Source organism: Ylistrum balloti, unplaced genomic scaffold, assembly GCF_031769215.1.
Source record: "Ylistrum balloti isolate Yb309-2 unplaced genomic scaffold, AGI_CSIRO_Ybal_v1 Utg370042, whole genome shotgun sequence".
In the NCBI taxonomy this organism is placed as follows: Eukaryota; Metazoa; Mollusca; class Bivalvia; order Pectinida; family Pectinidae; genus Ylistrum; species Ylistrum balloti.
Genome location: NW_026782099.1, coordinates 1,795,730 through 1,811,854, shown reverse-complemented (window position 1 = coordinate 1,811,854; position 16,125 = coordinate 1,795,730). Strand labels below are relative to the sequence as shown.

The 16,125-nt window shown below is 35.5% G+C and overlaps 1 protein-coding gene across 1 annotated transcript in view; it reads right to left on the bottom strand.

Annotated features, from left to right (window-relative positions):
• LOC132549136 (uncharacterized) overlaps positions 1 to 16,125 on the bottom strand; it is a 31,152-nt gene that overhangs the window by 1,102 nt on the left and 13,925 nt on the right. Inside the window, exons 21-40 of the mRNA XM_060213057.1 lie at positions 15,095 to 15,192; positions 14,850 to 14,981; positions 14,382 to 14,431; positions 13,439 to 13,552; positions 13,153 to 13,260; positions 12,801 to 12,889; positions 11,200 to 11,297; positions 10,584 to 10,754; positions 10,098 to 10,141; positions 9,748 to 9,770; positions 9,331 to 9,446; positions 8,910 to 9,083; positions 8,679 to 8,731; positions 8,452 to 8,565; positions 7,440 to 7,483; positions 6,452 to 6,546; positions 5,681 to 5,845; positions 1,842 to 1,885; positions 1,534 to 1,562; positions 276 to 382 (exon numbers count right to left, since the gene is read on the bottom strand). Coding sequence (XP_060069040.1) covers positions 276 to 382; positions 1,534 to 1,562; positions 1,842 to 1,885; positions 5,681 to 5,845; positions 6,452 to 6,546; positions 7,440 to 7,483; positions 8,452 to 8,565; positions 8,679 to 8,731; positions 8,910 to 9,083; positions 9,331 to 9,446; positions 9,748 to 9,770; positions 10,098 to 10,141; positions 10,584 to 10,754; positions 11,200 to 11,297; positions 12,801 to 12,889; positions 13,153 to 13,260; positions 13,439 to 13,552; positions 14,382 to 14,431; positions 14,850 to 14,981; positions 15,095 to 15,192 — 1,868 coding nt within the window. The remainder of the gene's footprint in view (positions 1 to 275; positions 383 to 1,533; positions 1,563 to 1,841; positions 1,886 to 5,680; positions 5,846 to 6,451; positions 6,547 to 7,439; positions 7,484 to 8,451; positions 8,566 to 8,678; positions 8,732 to 8,909; positions 9,084 to 9,330; positions 9,447 to 9,747; positions 9,771 to 10,097; positions 10,142 to 10,583; positions 10,755 to 11,199; positions 11,298 to 12,800; positions 12,890 to 13,152; positions 13,261 to 13,438; positions 13,553 to 14,381; positions 14,432 to 14,849; positions 14,982 to 15,094; positions 15,193 to 16,125) is intronic.

Genomic DNA, 16,125 nt, shown 5'->3' with positions numbered 1-16,125 from the left:
GAAACCAACGTATAATGGGTCAGGTTTGCGAAAACGGCCATAACATTATAAAACCTATGAACCATGACGATGTTGAAGTGTAGCGGGCCATTAAAACCTGTGGCTGTAGATTAAACAACAAAAACGACCAGAAATGTTAAAAATAAATATCTTAATTCCAGTTATATGTATTGATAATATGAATTATTTAGAGTTGTATGTACCTACTTCTTGACCTTTTATTCAATATGTCATATTAAACTATATTTTGTATTTTATAAAATATACATATTTACCATTGTTCAAAAGCTGCCGACTCCGACAGTAAGATTATATGACACATTCGTTCATTGGAACATATGATGGCCGATTCCGCGGGAAATGACGGTTTTGTAAAATGTGGCTAAAATAGAAATGATAAAATACAAATATAAAATATACAGCTTTCAATAGAAGATAGTAAAGTATTCATTTTTTGTTTCATTAATCTCAAACAAGATTACGGGTAGATATATATAAAAGAAAACCCCACAAATCTCGTATACTTATGTATACCTATGGTCTCAACCTTGGACAGTCATTGAGGTTTTTGGTATATGCCAATTTAGTAACAGTTGAACGCTGATAATGAAGTCATACTTTGACGAAAATACGTTAATGCGCCAACTAAAGCAAATAAAATAGGAGCCTACATTTAAGACTAGATCATAAATTTACATAAATCGTCAGCAGTTTGCATTTCTGTATACTTATCATTACGTAGCCCGTGAAGTGATCATTTAACATAATCTGGGTTAGCTTTGGGTTATTGATTAATGAAAAAAGTTTACCCGTTATAACAACAGACATATCGAAACAAAGTTATAAATCCAATTAAACTCATTAAAACTAGAACAGGACAGGTAGGCAAGGGCCCCGCTATGAGACTGGAAAGTGATAGAACGGAAACTTATTTTCTACTAGGAGTAACAGTAATCTAGACCATTGACCCCGAGACCTGAAAACCAATCCAAAGCAAGCCACTTTTGTGAGGAAACATTGTATGAAGTTTGAGTTTGCTCAACCAATCGCAGGCAAACTGATATATTTATATTTATAGTGACAGTGACCTTGATTTAACTTCAAAACTGTAAAGCAATATCATGCAAACACTTGTAACACAGTAAGGAAGTATTATATGAAGTTTGGGTTAGATAGGCCAAAACATTTTCACATGGTAACTGAATTTCTATTCATAGCAACAGTGACCTTGACTTTTAACCATAGGAGATGAAAAGCTACACACCCCAAGCAAGCACTTCCTTCAAGGAGACTTGGCATAAAATGCCATTAGCCCAACAGGATTTGAGATACTGTAGAGAAACCTAAAAAACTATAGGATATCCTTATTTCAATGCGGAGCCCTAATCAGAACGAATTATGATTTTAAAATGTTACCCATTAGAATTAATAGATATACCGAAACAAAGTTATAAATCACACTCAAACTAAGTAAAACGTAAAATAACGTGAGATCCATCACTTTTAGATTCTGATTAAATATAACCTACTTACCTGATTTTCCATTAAAGTCTCTGAGGATCCTTTATAAAATGATAACACAATGTAAGTAGCAACACGACAAAAGGCGTCCATTTATACAATTTATGTGTGATTATTACTTCATGGAAAGTATTTGCAGGCACTGATCATTGATATTTCCATCCGCAAATCTATTAAGAATAGTTGTAACTATTGAATTTTTGAACATCCGAACTTTTCCAATTGTATTAAGAATGAACGTTGTGATGTTGATTGTCTTGAACATCGATGATGATCTATAACTTCTGTTAAAAACACATGCTTCCGACAATGACAATTACCTGTTCTTATGTCATACCGAAACCAAAGTTCGTCGGACACTAACCTGGAACGAAGAAGACATTTAAAAATAAACACTCTTTAAAAGATTTAACGAAGGTTACGGAAATGAATATTGAGAACTTGAACTCCAGAAATTATCTAATCAGATATGCGGCAATACATACTTGGAGCACACACTAAATATATGAGCGACAATAGATACAGGGAGCGTACACTGAGGGTATTTAAGACGGGATTCGGTAATGTATACTGTCAGCGCACACTTGGGATTATTTAATTAGATTAGAGACAATACATACTGGGATCGTACACTGGATATTGTTTAATCAGACGTACGACAATACATACTGGGAACGTACAATGGAGATTACTTAAGACGAGGTACGACAATACATACTGGGATCGTACAATGGAGATTACTTAAGACGAGGTACGACAATACATACTGGGATCGTACACTGGATATTGTTTAATCAGACGTACGACAATACATACTGGGATCGTACAATGGAGATTACTTAAGACGAAGTACGACAATACATACTGGGATCGTACAATGGAGATTACTTAAGACGAGGTACATACATACTGGGAACGTACAATGGAGATTACTTAAGACGAGGTACGACAATACATACTGGGATCGTACACTGGATATTGTTTAATCAGACGTACGACAATACATACTGGGAACGTACAATGGAGATTACTTAAGACGAGGTACGACAACACATACTGGGATCGTACAATGGAGATTACTTAAGACGAGGTACGACAATACATACTGGGATCGTACAATGGAGATTACTTAAGACGAAGTACGACAATACATACTGGGATCGTACAATGGAGATTACTTAAGACGAGGTACGACAATACATACTGGGATCGTACAATGGAGATTACTTAAGACGAAGTACGACAATACATACTGGGATCGTACAATGGGATCGTACAATGGAGATTACTTAAGACGAGGTACGACAATACATACTGGGAACGTACAATGGAGATTACTTAAGACGAAGTACGACAATACATACTGGGATCGTACAATGGAGATTACTTAAGACGAGGTACGACAACACATACTGGGATCGTACACTGGATATTGTTTAATCAGACGTACGACAATACATACTGGGAACGTACAATGGAGATTACTTAAGACGAGGTACGACAATACATATACATACTGGGATCGTACAGTGGAGATTACTTAAGACGAGGTACGACAATACATACTGGGATCGTACAATGGAGATTACTTCAGACGAGGTACGACAATACATACTGGGAACGTACAATGGAGATTACTTAAGACGAAGTACGACGATACATACTGGGATCGTACAATGGAGATTACTTAAGACGAGGTACGACAATACATACTGGGAACGTACAATGGAGATTACTTAAGACGAAGTACGACGATACATACTGGGATCGTACAATGGAGATTACTTAAGACGAGGTACGACGATGCATACTGGGAACTTAAAATGGAGATAACTTAAGACGAGGTACGACGATGTATACAGGGGATATTTATACGGAGATAAGTTTATACGCTTTAGTGTCTGCAAAAGTCGTAATTTATTTTTGTGAAAAACTGTACTAATTTTGAAATGATAATTGAAAATCTTATTTTCCAAATGAAAATGCAATACATACATTTTTGAATTACAATTTACGGGAATAATTATTTATACTAATTTATTCATGGTGATAAATGCGTAGCGACAGGAATTCGGAAGGATTCCTGTGAGAGAGGTCTATATAAAGAAGTAAGTACATAACTTTCAGAGATCTGTAATACCGGATACGTTCAGTGACCAGTTTTTGAAGGGCTAAACAAAGTGAGACACATGTTCGTTTACTGGTATATTTTTTTGCTTGAGTTGTTGGCTTACAGTTCCCATATAGCTGGTATATAAACGGAAAACTAAAGTCGATGGGAGTTTGAGAGAGTGTTAGCAAAGCAACTGTCCCTCCCACATACATACGTTTACCGTTAAGGTGAGGACATGTCAGCAGTTCTACTAGGGTCTCTATACTTTTGCCTTTTGACCACTACATGTGACCTCTTATATATTATCTATTTTGTCGCTCACTGATATTTGTATTCATCGCGGTGATTTTGTTTTTATTTTCAGATATATTAAAACTACATTATGTTTTTTCTTCTGTATAAATGAATCTAAAATACCAATTCAACATCAACAATTTTCAAACTATTGTACAGTTGCAATATAGTTTTCTGAATTCAGTTTGCGCTTGGCAAATATACTCAACAAAAAAGAAAGGTTAACATGTTTCCTTGGCGAATACCTGTAAATGACTGAAAACATAATGACGTTTGTGCAATATTAGAAAATGGTAATGTGTTACGTTACAAAATCCAAGGGGATTACCAAAATCATTCAAGCGTGAAAGTCTGTATTAGCGAAAGAGCTGCACGAGGTTTTCTGCGACTAACTTGTATCTTCGCTTGAATTTCAGAAACATTCAAACTGACAACTGTTCCTTAGATCCTTAGGACTTAAAAATCACCGAATCTTGCTATCTATGAACTTTATCATTATGCCCCGGCTGTCACAAGTACAGAGAGAAAGGGCTGAAGGCATGATCCAGGCTGGGGAGTCTCGCCGTCGAGTTGCACGGCATTTTGGTTGCAGTGTTAAGACAATTTGCCAGTTGGTAAGTCGTTTAAACCAAACTGGGTCAACATTCGATCGTCTCCGAAGCGGCCGACCCCGTAAAACGACCGCCAGGGATGACCGTCGTATACGATTGATACACTTGCGGAATCGATTCGTAACCGCAGTAGAGACTACAAGAACATTGTTTGGGCGTCGTGTGTCTCCCCAAACAGTCCGCAACAGGTTGAGAGCCTACCAATTGAAAGCGCGGCGTCCCTACACTGGACCAAATTTGTTGCAACGTCACCGTAATAATCGGCGTAACTGGACCCGTGTTCACCGTCGTTGGTCCTTACGACAATGGAACAATGTTCTGTTTTCAGATGAGTCCAGGTTTTGTCTGCAACACGGTGACGGAATGGGGAGCGTTTTGCGAACTGCTGTGTCGCAGAACGGGACCGCTTTGGCGGCGGAAGTGTAATGGTTTGGGGTGGTATTTGTGGGGGGACTCGTACCAGGCTTGTTGTGTTAAATGGCAATTTAACCGGCATTCGATATCGGGACGAAATTTTAAGACCAGTGGTTCCTCCATTCTTAAGACGCCATGGCGTTGGCGCCATTTTTCAACAGGATAACGCACCAGCGCACACCAGTCGCGTCAGCAGAACTTTCTTGCAGCAGAATAACGTACAGGTGTTAGATTGGCCATCTAAATCACCTGATATGTCACTGATTGAGCATGTCTGGGACGTTCTTGGGCGACGCGTGAGAGAACGTCAAAATCAGCCGTCAAACTTGCAGGAGCTCGCCCAAGCCTTGATCGCTGAATGGAACAACATCTCTCCTTGAATTATTCGCCGGTTTACGGGTTCCATGCGACGACGCTGCAATGCTGTTTACTTCGCAAACGGTGGCCATACCCGTTACTAATGGTGTTACCTTTGAAATTGACCCCAACGTCTTTTACAGTCGAATAAAATCAACTGAACGCAAAGTTTTATAATGAACCATGACTGCAGTTTTATCAGAATTGATCAGTTACTTTATTCGTACATGATTGGCAAGGATTTATGAAGGGATTAATTATTTAATCACAGAATAAAGTAGTGTTACCTTTCTTTTTTTGTTTTGTATATCTACGTTTTATCACGACTTATATGAAGTAATATATTTAATACAATGTCCTGCTACTTTACCCGGTGTTATCTGATGTCTGAAGAATGGTTTCAAACGTGCCAACTCGTGTTCCGTTCACTGTGATGGTCATAGCGTATATTCCTGGCGATGTCTCGATTGTGTGGTTTCTGTTGGGCTGCTCCGCTATGATGGAATCGTCTATGTGGTCAAACCAAACATTTGGGCTGCAAAAGAATCGTCCACCGGGCAATTATGCTGAACATCACATTTAATATATTAACGATAAATAAATGTTTCATGACAGGCACAATGAACGAAAACAGCTTCACATCTCGCATATTTTCTCATTTGAACTCATTAGCCTTTCAGTCCTGTTTCAATTTTTTTATTAAGGCAAGATGACATACAAAATGAAGATGAATAGTATTTTTTTCTGTTTATAACTGACAAAATATAATCGTTATAATGATGTGAAGCAGGAGGTTATCTGAATCGCAATCAGTAAAAAAGCTCGCGTTGTGTGTTACCCTAATAGTGAGATAAACCCGAATGACACAATGCAGAGATACGAAGTTCGTCCTTGAAATTAGACATAATGACTATGAGAATAAGAAAAAATGCATGATGTATTAGGCCATTGAATCATGTAAACCTGACACTATGGGTTACTGAATCATCTTTATTCTCTCTTACCGAAAGCGATATTTTTATGCTTACGATTTCCCCAGGACAGTGAAAGACAGACACGATCTAACAAATTTACGTAAGTTCCTCATTTATTAGATGGAACTACTCAATGGCAAGAACATTTTTGACATTTAGTGACGTACGTCTGCTGGCTAGGGCTCCAAAGGTTGACAATAAACGAGCACTTTTCTTCCAACTGGCATACTATGTTGCTTGGAAATGCGTCGTCGGCAAAATTCTAAAGTTTGTGTATGAAAGCAAAATGGAAGAGTTAGGTTTGGAATATAAAACAATTTGTACATTGCAATTTTTAAAAAGTATCATTTTTTTCCAAGATACACGATAGTAAGGCGAATGAAGCTATTCCCTCCATATGTTTTCAAACAAGTGCCATTACTACAACTGGTACAAAATGACGTGACGGTATTGTAGAAATATGTTGATATATTGATTGAATGTCTATTTTGATGCTTACATGGACTGAGGAAGGGAAGCAAACCTCCTGCTGATGATGTATTAACTGCTCGCATTTCATTTCATTTACACAAGGTATTCTTCCCTTTATTTAGTAGGCAATCAGTACATACTTCAGTTTATTTATAGACTCGGGTACGATTGAATCATATCTCCTAATTATTAATTGAAAATTGAAAATATGATGTTTATGTGAATGTGAGAGTGACTCTGCCTTGTAGTTAAATCTGTGTTTCCGGAATATCGTGTACAAATCAGTCACTTACCACACGTCTGTTAGTTCACTTACCACACGTCTGTTAGTTCACTTACCACACGTCTGTTAGTTCACTTACCAAACGTCTGTTAGTTCACTTCCCACACGTGTGTTAATACAATTACCACACGTATGTTAGTTCATTTACCACACATCTGTTAGTTCACTTACCACACGTCTGTTAATACAATTACCACACGTATGTTAGCTCATTTACCACACGTCTGTTTGTTCACTTACCACACGTCTGTTAGTTCACTTTCCAAACATCTGTTAGTTCACATTCCACACGTCTGTTAGTATAATTTCCACACGTCTGTTAGTTCCCTTACCAAACATCTGTTTGTTCACTTACCACACGTATGTTTGTTCACTTACCAAACGTCTGTTAGTTCACTTACCACACGTCTGTTAGCGGCAGTATTCATGTGAACTCCAGGGTGAACTGAAATAAATAGCAATTATATATTAATATATTTTCAGTATATAACGTATTTAACTATATCTAAACTGTATTAATATTGAGGTGTCACTCGTAGTTTTCGGTCTAATACGTTGCTCTGTTGGCACCCACCTTTTCATTGCAGCATATGAAGGGGCATTATTTTCTAGTGCTGCTACCATATCAGTGGATACTAAACCTTTCTTATGCAAATATTGAATCGCTGCTCTAACAGTGACTGTCCATTTTGCAAAAGCCACTTGCTTTGTTCATATCATAGTGATACCTGTTTAACATAAACTGACCAAATGACACCAGTCTTCGGGTACACAGAATTAAATAGCCATGGAATAGCAGAGACGAAAAAGGACATCCCTGCTTAACATCTTCAATACAAGGCCCACAACTTATCAATCAGCCCTCGTATGTTAATCAAATACCTTCAAGTGTGTGAGCAAATACAATCTTCTACCCGTTTCTGAATTCTAACTGTTCAAATATATGTACATGTGAATGGATGTGTATTTATATATAAGTGAAGTTTCTAATGAAAGAAAATTTAAAACAATTTAATTCTTGCCTTTAGAAATTGAACTTAGATAATAATAACAATAATAATACAAAATATCGTCATGTCAACAGAATCCAAATTCAAACTTACATTCGATGAACTAAGACAAAATATGATAAAAGAAAGATATAAACGGAGACTCCTAAAAAACTTAAGAATAAGACTAGGCGTTGTTCAAACGTTAGGCCTTTAGCATAACTTACAAGTACTAGAAAAAACGTCACAACTGTATGATGCAGTTTAAATCATTGTTTGGTTCTACTCTTTCTTAATCTGAATTTGCATTTAAAGGTGCAACTCATTTGCGTCTTTTGTAAATTCTATTCAACGATATTGAGAGAATGTGAAGACACTGAATTAGTCTTGATAGTAGATAATTGAATAGTCGGTATTTCCTTACCTAGTTGGCACTGTTGTCCGGAAAAGCCTTGGCGACACAAACAGTCAGGAACGCCTTGTTGTGAATCACAGTAGCCACCGTTATAACACAAAAAGTTGGAACAGGGACTTGTAGCTTCAAAATAGAATGGCAATATGAATCATAAGAGTGCAACATGCACTTATATTTTTATGTTGGCAGTTACTATGGAAATACAGGTAAATTAGGTTATTTGATGAACTACCTACCTGTATTATTAACACCCAGTTTTATACTGTAACATCTTCTGTCGCCTATTCCCCTGTAAATAAGAATGGTGTGTTTCTAATCAGCAAAATTGATACGATACCGAAACCCATAAGAAAAGCAAGGCAGAATGAGATACTATATATAAATAAATAAAATACCACATAGAAATGAAATACAATGTATGAATTAAAAGATAAGAAATTCTTTACATAGACCACAATAAATACTACCTCTCGTAGATTTCGCGTTCTTCACTCTTAGGCCTAAGCGTTAGGCATATGTCAGTGGATTCACTCAAATCCTGCGTTTTCAATGTTACATCAATTACGCACGTGGAAGTCGTATTCTGGATAACGATGGTGCCAATGGTATCAGCTTTTCTGTTACCTATTTGCACATTTGGGCTGAAGTAGAAATTTCAATCAAAAACAACGTTATCTCTTTGAAAAGAAAACTGTAAAACGATTGAAACAGCGTTCTTTATCGCTGGCTTTGTCTATCTTTGTTAATCTCAATCACAAGTAAAATTATTTACTTGACGTTAGAAATGTGCTGTGCATATGGATTGTATATTCATACAGCAACTCTTAAATTGTTGAAATTATTTTACGTCACTAGAATAAAATGGCATTGGAATAAAACACTGCATACCATTCCACTTCACCATCAGCTTTGTGAGTCCAGATCATTATGTGACATGCAGATCCAGTAAAGCATTCGAAGATTGTATTATTTTGTGGAGTAGGTGTTTCAAAATATGGGAAGATCTAAACACAGAAAATAGATATTTATGTTCTTGTATCACAATTGCACAAGAAAAGATCTGTTTTAAAAAAGAATTTTGTTTTTTATGACATAGATATTTAGTGTTGGTTTATTTCTTACTTTAATAAAATTAACATGACAGTTTAATTCTTAGTTCTTTTCGCTATAGTACAAACACCAGGCACATTTTCATTTTGACACTTTTCACAGCATTATACACCCAAATAACGTTTCATAGTGCATTAAAGTAAATGGATGAATGCTGTATAAAGTTAACCAAAACGTTAGGTTCTGACGTTTTACCTTGTTTATTGACGTCGTCTCTCCTGAAACGGAAAGGATTATTACAATATGTTCAGTATTTCATATGTTGCCTGTTGACCGTTTTCCACAGCATCTTGTATATAGGACCTATTTATCTCTTTGGGTGAGACCACGCTTTATACGATACGAGCGAGTACCAATTCAGCAAAGGCGCCATTTTAACAGACACCCTCTTTGGTTATAATATGAAACGTTATCCCCTACAACAGACTTTCACATACTACTGTAAAACGAACAAGAAATGAATACAGACAGTCGAGAGAATATTCTGAGATATGAATTTGATCTTACCAATAAAAATTAGATTAATTCTGTTATCATAAACCTACCGTTTAGGATGTCGATGATGAAGCACATTTCGTCAATGGATCCACTGAAATTAAAACATAATTTCATTCTGAATTGTAAACGTTACACAGCATTATATATTTTCTCGGTAAGTGTTTGTGAAAAATGATAATAAAGTTTCAGAAAATTTTATGTGATGTATGTTAAATACACGTATACCTAAAGCAGTCTTTGAATATTTTCATAATGCTCCGAACACGATGAAAAGTGTTCAAAATCGTAATTATTCTTACTATGATATGCAATGAAAATTATGTACAAATTTGCATGTGATTTCAATGTTGTAGTACCCAAACTTTCCAGAGTACTACGCTAAAGTCATGTCTAGGCATTGATATGGACAGTAACGTCAACGGAAAAGTAAGACCTTGGTGTCGCTTCCTTTTCTTTACCTAGACGAAATAGACACTATTTGATAGCTCTCAAGAAGACGATAGCAACAATTATGTACTTTATACATACGTTACCTCATCGAATCTCGTATCTGTAAACAAGTTCGTCCACGACCTTCTGTAGTAGGCTGTATCATCAGTACTCCGATGCTTACTTCCCCTTGATTCCTAGTCAAGACGTCCGTCGTGAGATATGCACTAATTTCGTCATGGATGACGTCGGTGTATCCCGGAGAAACACTGAAGCTGTATTTATTTATTTATTAGTAGTAGTGGTAGTAAGGTTTTAAAATAACGAGTATTGCAGTGAAATTTTCATAATCATGAATAGATCGCTTAAAATGTTAAAATTTGTGTTACTGTGCAATTTCCTGTCATTATCAGATTGAGTACAGAAACAATATTCCTTGCTTTATTTGAACAATCGAAACAATCGATATACACCTAGATTGAAGAAACAAACACGGAGCTGATATTCTTGAATACATGCACTTATTTATATGATTATATGATTAAATAATTAGTGTAAACACAATATAACGAAACGCAAGTAGTGAAGAAGTTGGTTACTTTACATTTACACATCATGTTATTTGGATTACTGAAATTACATTTCATAAGTGATTTGAAAAAAAAATCCGATGAAAACCTTATTTGAATTTATACTGATTTATTAAATAGATTTGCTTACTTTGAAGAGCCTGTAGATGTTATAAAGGTGTTCATGAAACATTTACTATGCATAAAGCACGTAACATGAATTGGGAATGCTCCGGGAGAAAAGAAGGCCTGTTGAAGAGAAGTGTTTGATATTCATGAAATATTTACCATACAAAAACAAAGGACATAGATGTGAAATGAGAGTGAGACAAGCTCACTCTTAGTGACCACTGACTGATCCATATATACTCTATATACACTTTTGTCAAGTAAGGTTTTATTCATCCGACATACGACACAAAGGTTATAATAGACACCATATACTTTGTGATCTGAGTCTAAACGATTCTTGACCGATAATTATTCAACTATCGTATTATAATAGAATTGTATAGAAGACATACAAATGTAAGCTCCTTTCAATACTCACTTAAGTTTTAAATATATAGAGCATGGTATTTATAATTAGTTGTTATTATATTAACGACTTCATAAAACTGTTACATCCTTTTTGGGCTCGTCATTGGTAAGAAGATGATATCAAATTTTCAGGATTTCGAGTTCTTGATTTTAGAAACTACACATGGTATATCAGAAAATCGAAAGCAGAAGACATCTATTTATTGCATACATGGACTTATCATCTATTCTACTTTCAAGTAGCCTCGCAAAAATCTCTTTGTCGCTCAAATTTAAATCCCTTCTGCACTCGTCTTAATCATGCATGCAATAGGTTCGCGTTCGCAGTGAATATGTATTTATCGTCTTGTACATGGTGTACATTGAACCTTCGTACGGAAAAATGTCTGTTTCTCTATATATGGCATTTGTAAATAATAGATTGAAATAAAATAACAAAAACAAAAAAAAATGTCTTATGACACCCTTAAACTTGGCAAAACATTATATGAAAAATAATGCAACCATGAAAATTTAGTTTACATTTAATTCAACCTAAGAGGATAAGACCGAAAACCATATCAACCCAATTTTCATGGTTTCATTATTTTTTGTAGTTAACTTACCAACGCCTTCCACACTGTTCACGCTTCCTTTAATACATTTAATAAATTGATGTCCTTATTATCAAGAATTCCTTATATATAAACAGTCAATAAATGATTCTACAAACAATGCTTCGGAAATGTGATATTAAATCTTACATTTGACATCTATACTGCTCTAAGGTCAATTTTCGGTTATATAGCATCATCAAATTCAACGTTTTCTCCTTGCTAAAGTTCTTTTCTTTTGTATATCGAAGCATAATACAATAACCTTTTAATGCAAGACAAAAATGTGATTTAAAAGGTTGAATATTTTCTGTTTCATATTCTAATTTGGAAAAATAAGTGCAGTAACACATTGATGTTTTTCCTTTGAATTATTTTCTAAAAATCGTCATTTGCAAAAATCATTACCAGAACCAAAATTGGATATTTTTCTCATCTCAGAGAGTACATTGTTAAGACATTTTGACCCTACATTGAATTTATCGTTACTTACTGATTAATATTTACCCATGAATCTATTGAATTCTGTCTAGATATTTGATTTTAATATCACACATGTCTTTCTATATCATATATTTCACGAGTATGGCAGAGTATCTATTATCAGATATTAATTTACACAAATGAGACCTTCACGTGGAATACTTTTACTAAACGCAAAACAAGAATTGCAAACAAAAATGGTGTGTATACCAGTTAAGAGAATATCTGTAATACAAATAGGACAGATTTGGTGCAAAACCGGTTTCTTTTGACCTTCGAGTCATTCGCGTACTAACAAGAAAATCGGCAAATTTCAATGCAATGACTTGAAAGCGCTGGCAATGCTCTGATTGGCAAAAATTACAAGTAATATCCTCACTGGAAAAGTTGTATAACACTAATGGTGATATGAGATTTCTTATCACCAGCAAATATGTAACAAAGTATTAAATTATGAAAGTTTATTGTCATACAAATAACATACATACCATATTGACATTTGTCTCCCGAATATCCTATTTGGCACAAACAATTTATAGAGGTGATGTTTTGGTAGCACAAACCGCGCTCTTGACAGATACTGGATAGACAAGGGCCTAAACACAGAAATACCAGGTATAAGGGTGATGTTTTGGTAACATTAACCGTGCATACAATGTATATAACTTGATCCGTGAAATCAAGCAATATTGCCAAATACAATGAAATATTCAGAATATGGTAGACTATTGGTTGGGTTGGTTTTTTCTAGTTTGGTTTGATAGGTCATCTTACCCTCATACAACTCGCAGGAGTTACCGGAATAGTTTGGTGGACAGATACAGAAGTGCTTTCCTGCCTGTGAAACACATACTCCATCATTCTTACAACTGGTGTCCGTACACGTGTCTGGTAAATAAGATAGAAAACATCATTGAAGAATATACATTTTGAAACTTTACGCTATTGAATATAATTTATTCTGATCGCTCACAAAAATATGATAAATTCAAAAAAGGGGGAGTTATAAAATAAAAGCTCTTATAACACAGTCAGCAGCATTTTTCGATGACAATGCTGTCACATTCATCAGAATGATATTTGGAGAATACGAGAGAGTACGGAACCAAGTTTTCAGGCAGGACAATGAGGAAAAAAGTACAATGTAGTGAGAGGGGATGGTAAAAAGTACAGAGAAAGATATTAACAACTCATTGTACACGGTTCTGCTACGTTCTTTCTGACTGCCATATCAGTGCCTTAAACACCACCAACAGCATCAAATTCACCTGTGTGTCACACTTAAATCTTCTATTAGAAAATAAGAATATATTATTATTATTATAAGAACCTCTATTATATTGACATTACCAACCTAAGAAAATGTTCCAACATAAAGGTTATCAAAATAACACATTATAAAATCAAAAGAAAAAAAGTATCTCATGCGCGGTCCCTCGATACTTATCTTTCTGATTGAAATAAGACGTTAGACAGATTATGCGGTATAATTCACATATCGATTCATCTATCAAATGCTACGGTGCTAATTTCTTTGTTACTAGAACAGCATTAACATTATATTACTTCATTTTGATGGATGTATAGAGAAGTTATCTCAACCAATGATTCGATTAACTATAATATTGTACAAGAGTTCAGCCTAGTTGACGATCTTTATATTCATAGAGATTATATGGTCTGATGAATTATAAAGAGTTATCATTAAGACGAATACCTTTGCCAGAGTCTAATATCACTCCATAACATCTCGACTCTCCACCGAGTCTGAAAGGAATTAATATTACATCTAATTCAGTTCCTAAATTATGAATACAAATGGAAACTTCGTTTCGATACCAAATCATTCATTACATGATCGTAGATAATAGATCGGTATTGTATATTTCCTTACACAAAAACTTTTCAATAGTGTATCTTATTCTTTTCAAGTAAGATTAGGTCAAACCGTAAGCATATATATTTTTGAGCGGTATTAAAACATGCAGAATAATGTACCTCACTAGAAGTACATCATAAAATCACGTGGTTCTTTTAACAAGTGCTACATTGTTATAGTAAAAAGAAACGAGTTATACATGCATGGCAAAAATTTTATACGTTCATCTTCTAAGTTTTACGTAAGTGATGTCAAAAACTGAAAAAAGAGAAAGTATGTTTTGAAGTTATAGCAAATATGCCTTACCCAGCTCGTAGACACAGACGTTGGTATGGGACGGAAGATAGCTTTATTGCGACATCTGTTACACAAGCACCGTTTCGGAGTTCTGGTGAAAATATTTCTACTGAAGCATCTGCTCCAACAATGATTCTCTCACTGAAAATAAACGTAAATAATGAATGTATTATATCAATCTTATTTACATCTACGTAAACTACATCTCTGAATGGGTGTAATCTCATTGTATGGCAATGTATCATAGAACATACCATTGGTCAGAATTTGTTTCTGTGTACAGAAACATGTGACAGGACCTTCCAGCTGTACATGTAAAGTTTGAGTCGTTTGGCAAAGTTGGTTCCACGAACTGACAAAGGGAAATAGATTGATATTAATAATGCTATTTGTAGTGTACTCAATAAAATTAATATCCTCGTTCTTTCTTATATCGCATATTGCAATATTTATCTACCAGTGTTTGTTTTACATTCACAAAAGAAAAGAATATATTTTTATGCTCACCATCCGATAGTGTCCGTTAGTGGTTTCTGGCATATCTATAAAAAAAATAATATACAGTTTGTTTTACGTAGCAGCTATCTCATTTCTTAGTATATATACTAAACAAAAAAAGAAAGGTAACACTACTTTATTCTGTGATTAATTAATTAACCCCTTCATAAATCCTTACCAATCATGTACGAATAAAGTAATTGATCAATTCTGATAAAACAGCAGTCATGGTACATTATAAAACGTTGCGTTCAGTTGATGTTATTCGACTGTAAAGGACGTTGGGGTCAATTTCAAAATTAACACCATTAGTAACGAGTATGGCCACTGTTTGCGAAGTAAACAGCATTGCATCGTCGTCGCATGGAACTCGTAAACCGGCGGGTAATTCGAGGAGAGATGTTGTTCCATTCAGCGATCAAGGCTTTGGCCAGCTCCTGCAAGTTTGACGGCTGATTTTGACGTTCTCTCACGCGTTGCCCAGGAACGTCCCAGACATGCTCAATCGGTGACAAATCATGATTTAGATGGCCAATCTAACACCTGTACGTTATTCTGCTGCAAGAAAGTTCTGCTGACGCGACTGGTGTGTGCTGGTGCGTTAAAATGTTGAAAAATGGCGTCAACGCCAAAAATGCCGTGCAACTCGACGGCGAGACTCCCCAGCCTGGATCATGCCTTCAGCCTTTTCTCTCTGTACTTGTGACAGCCGTGGCATAATGATAAAGTTCATAGATAGCAAGATTCGGTGATTTCTAAGTCCTAACGATCTAAGGAACAGTTGTCC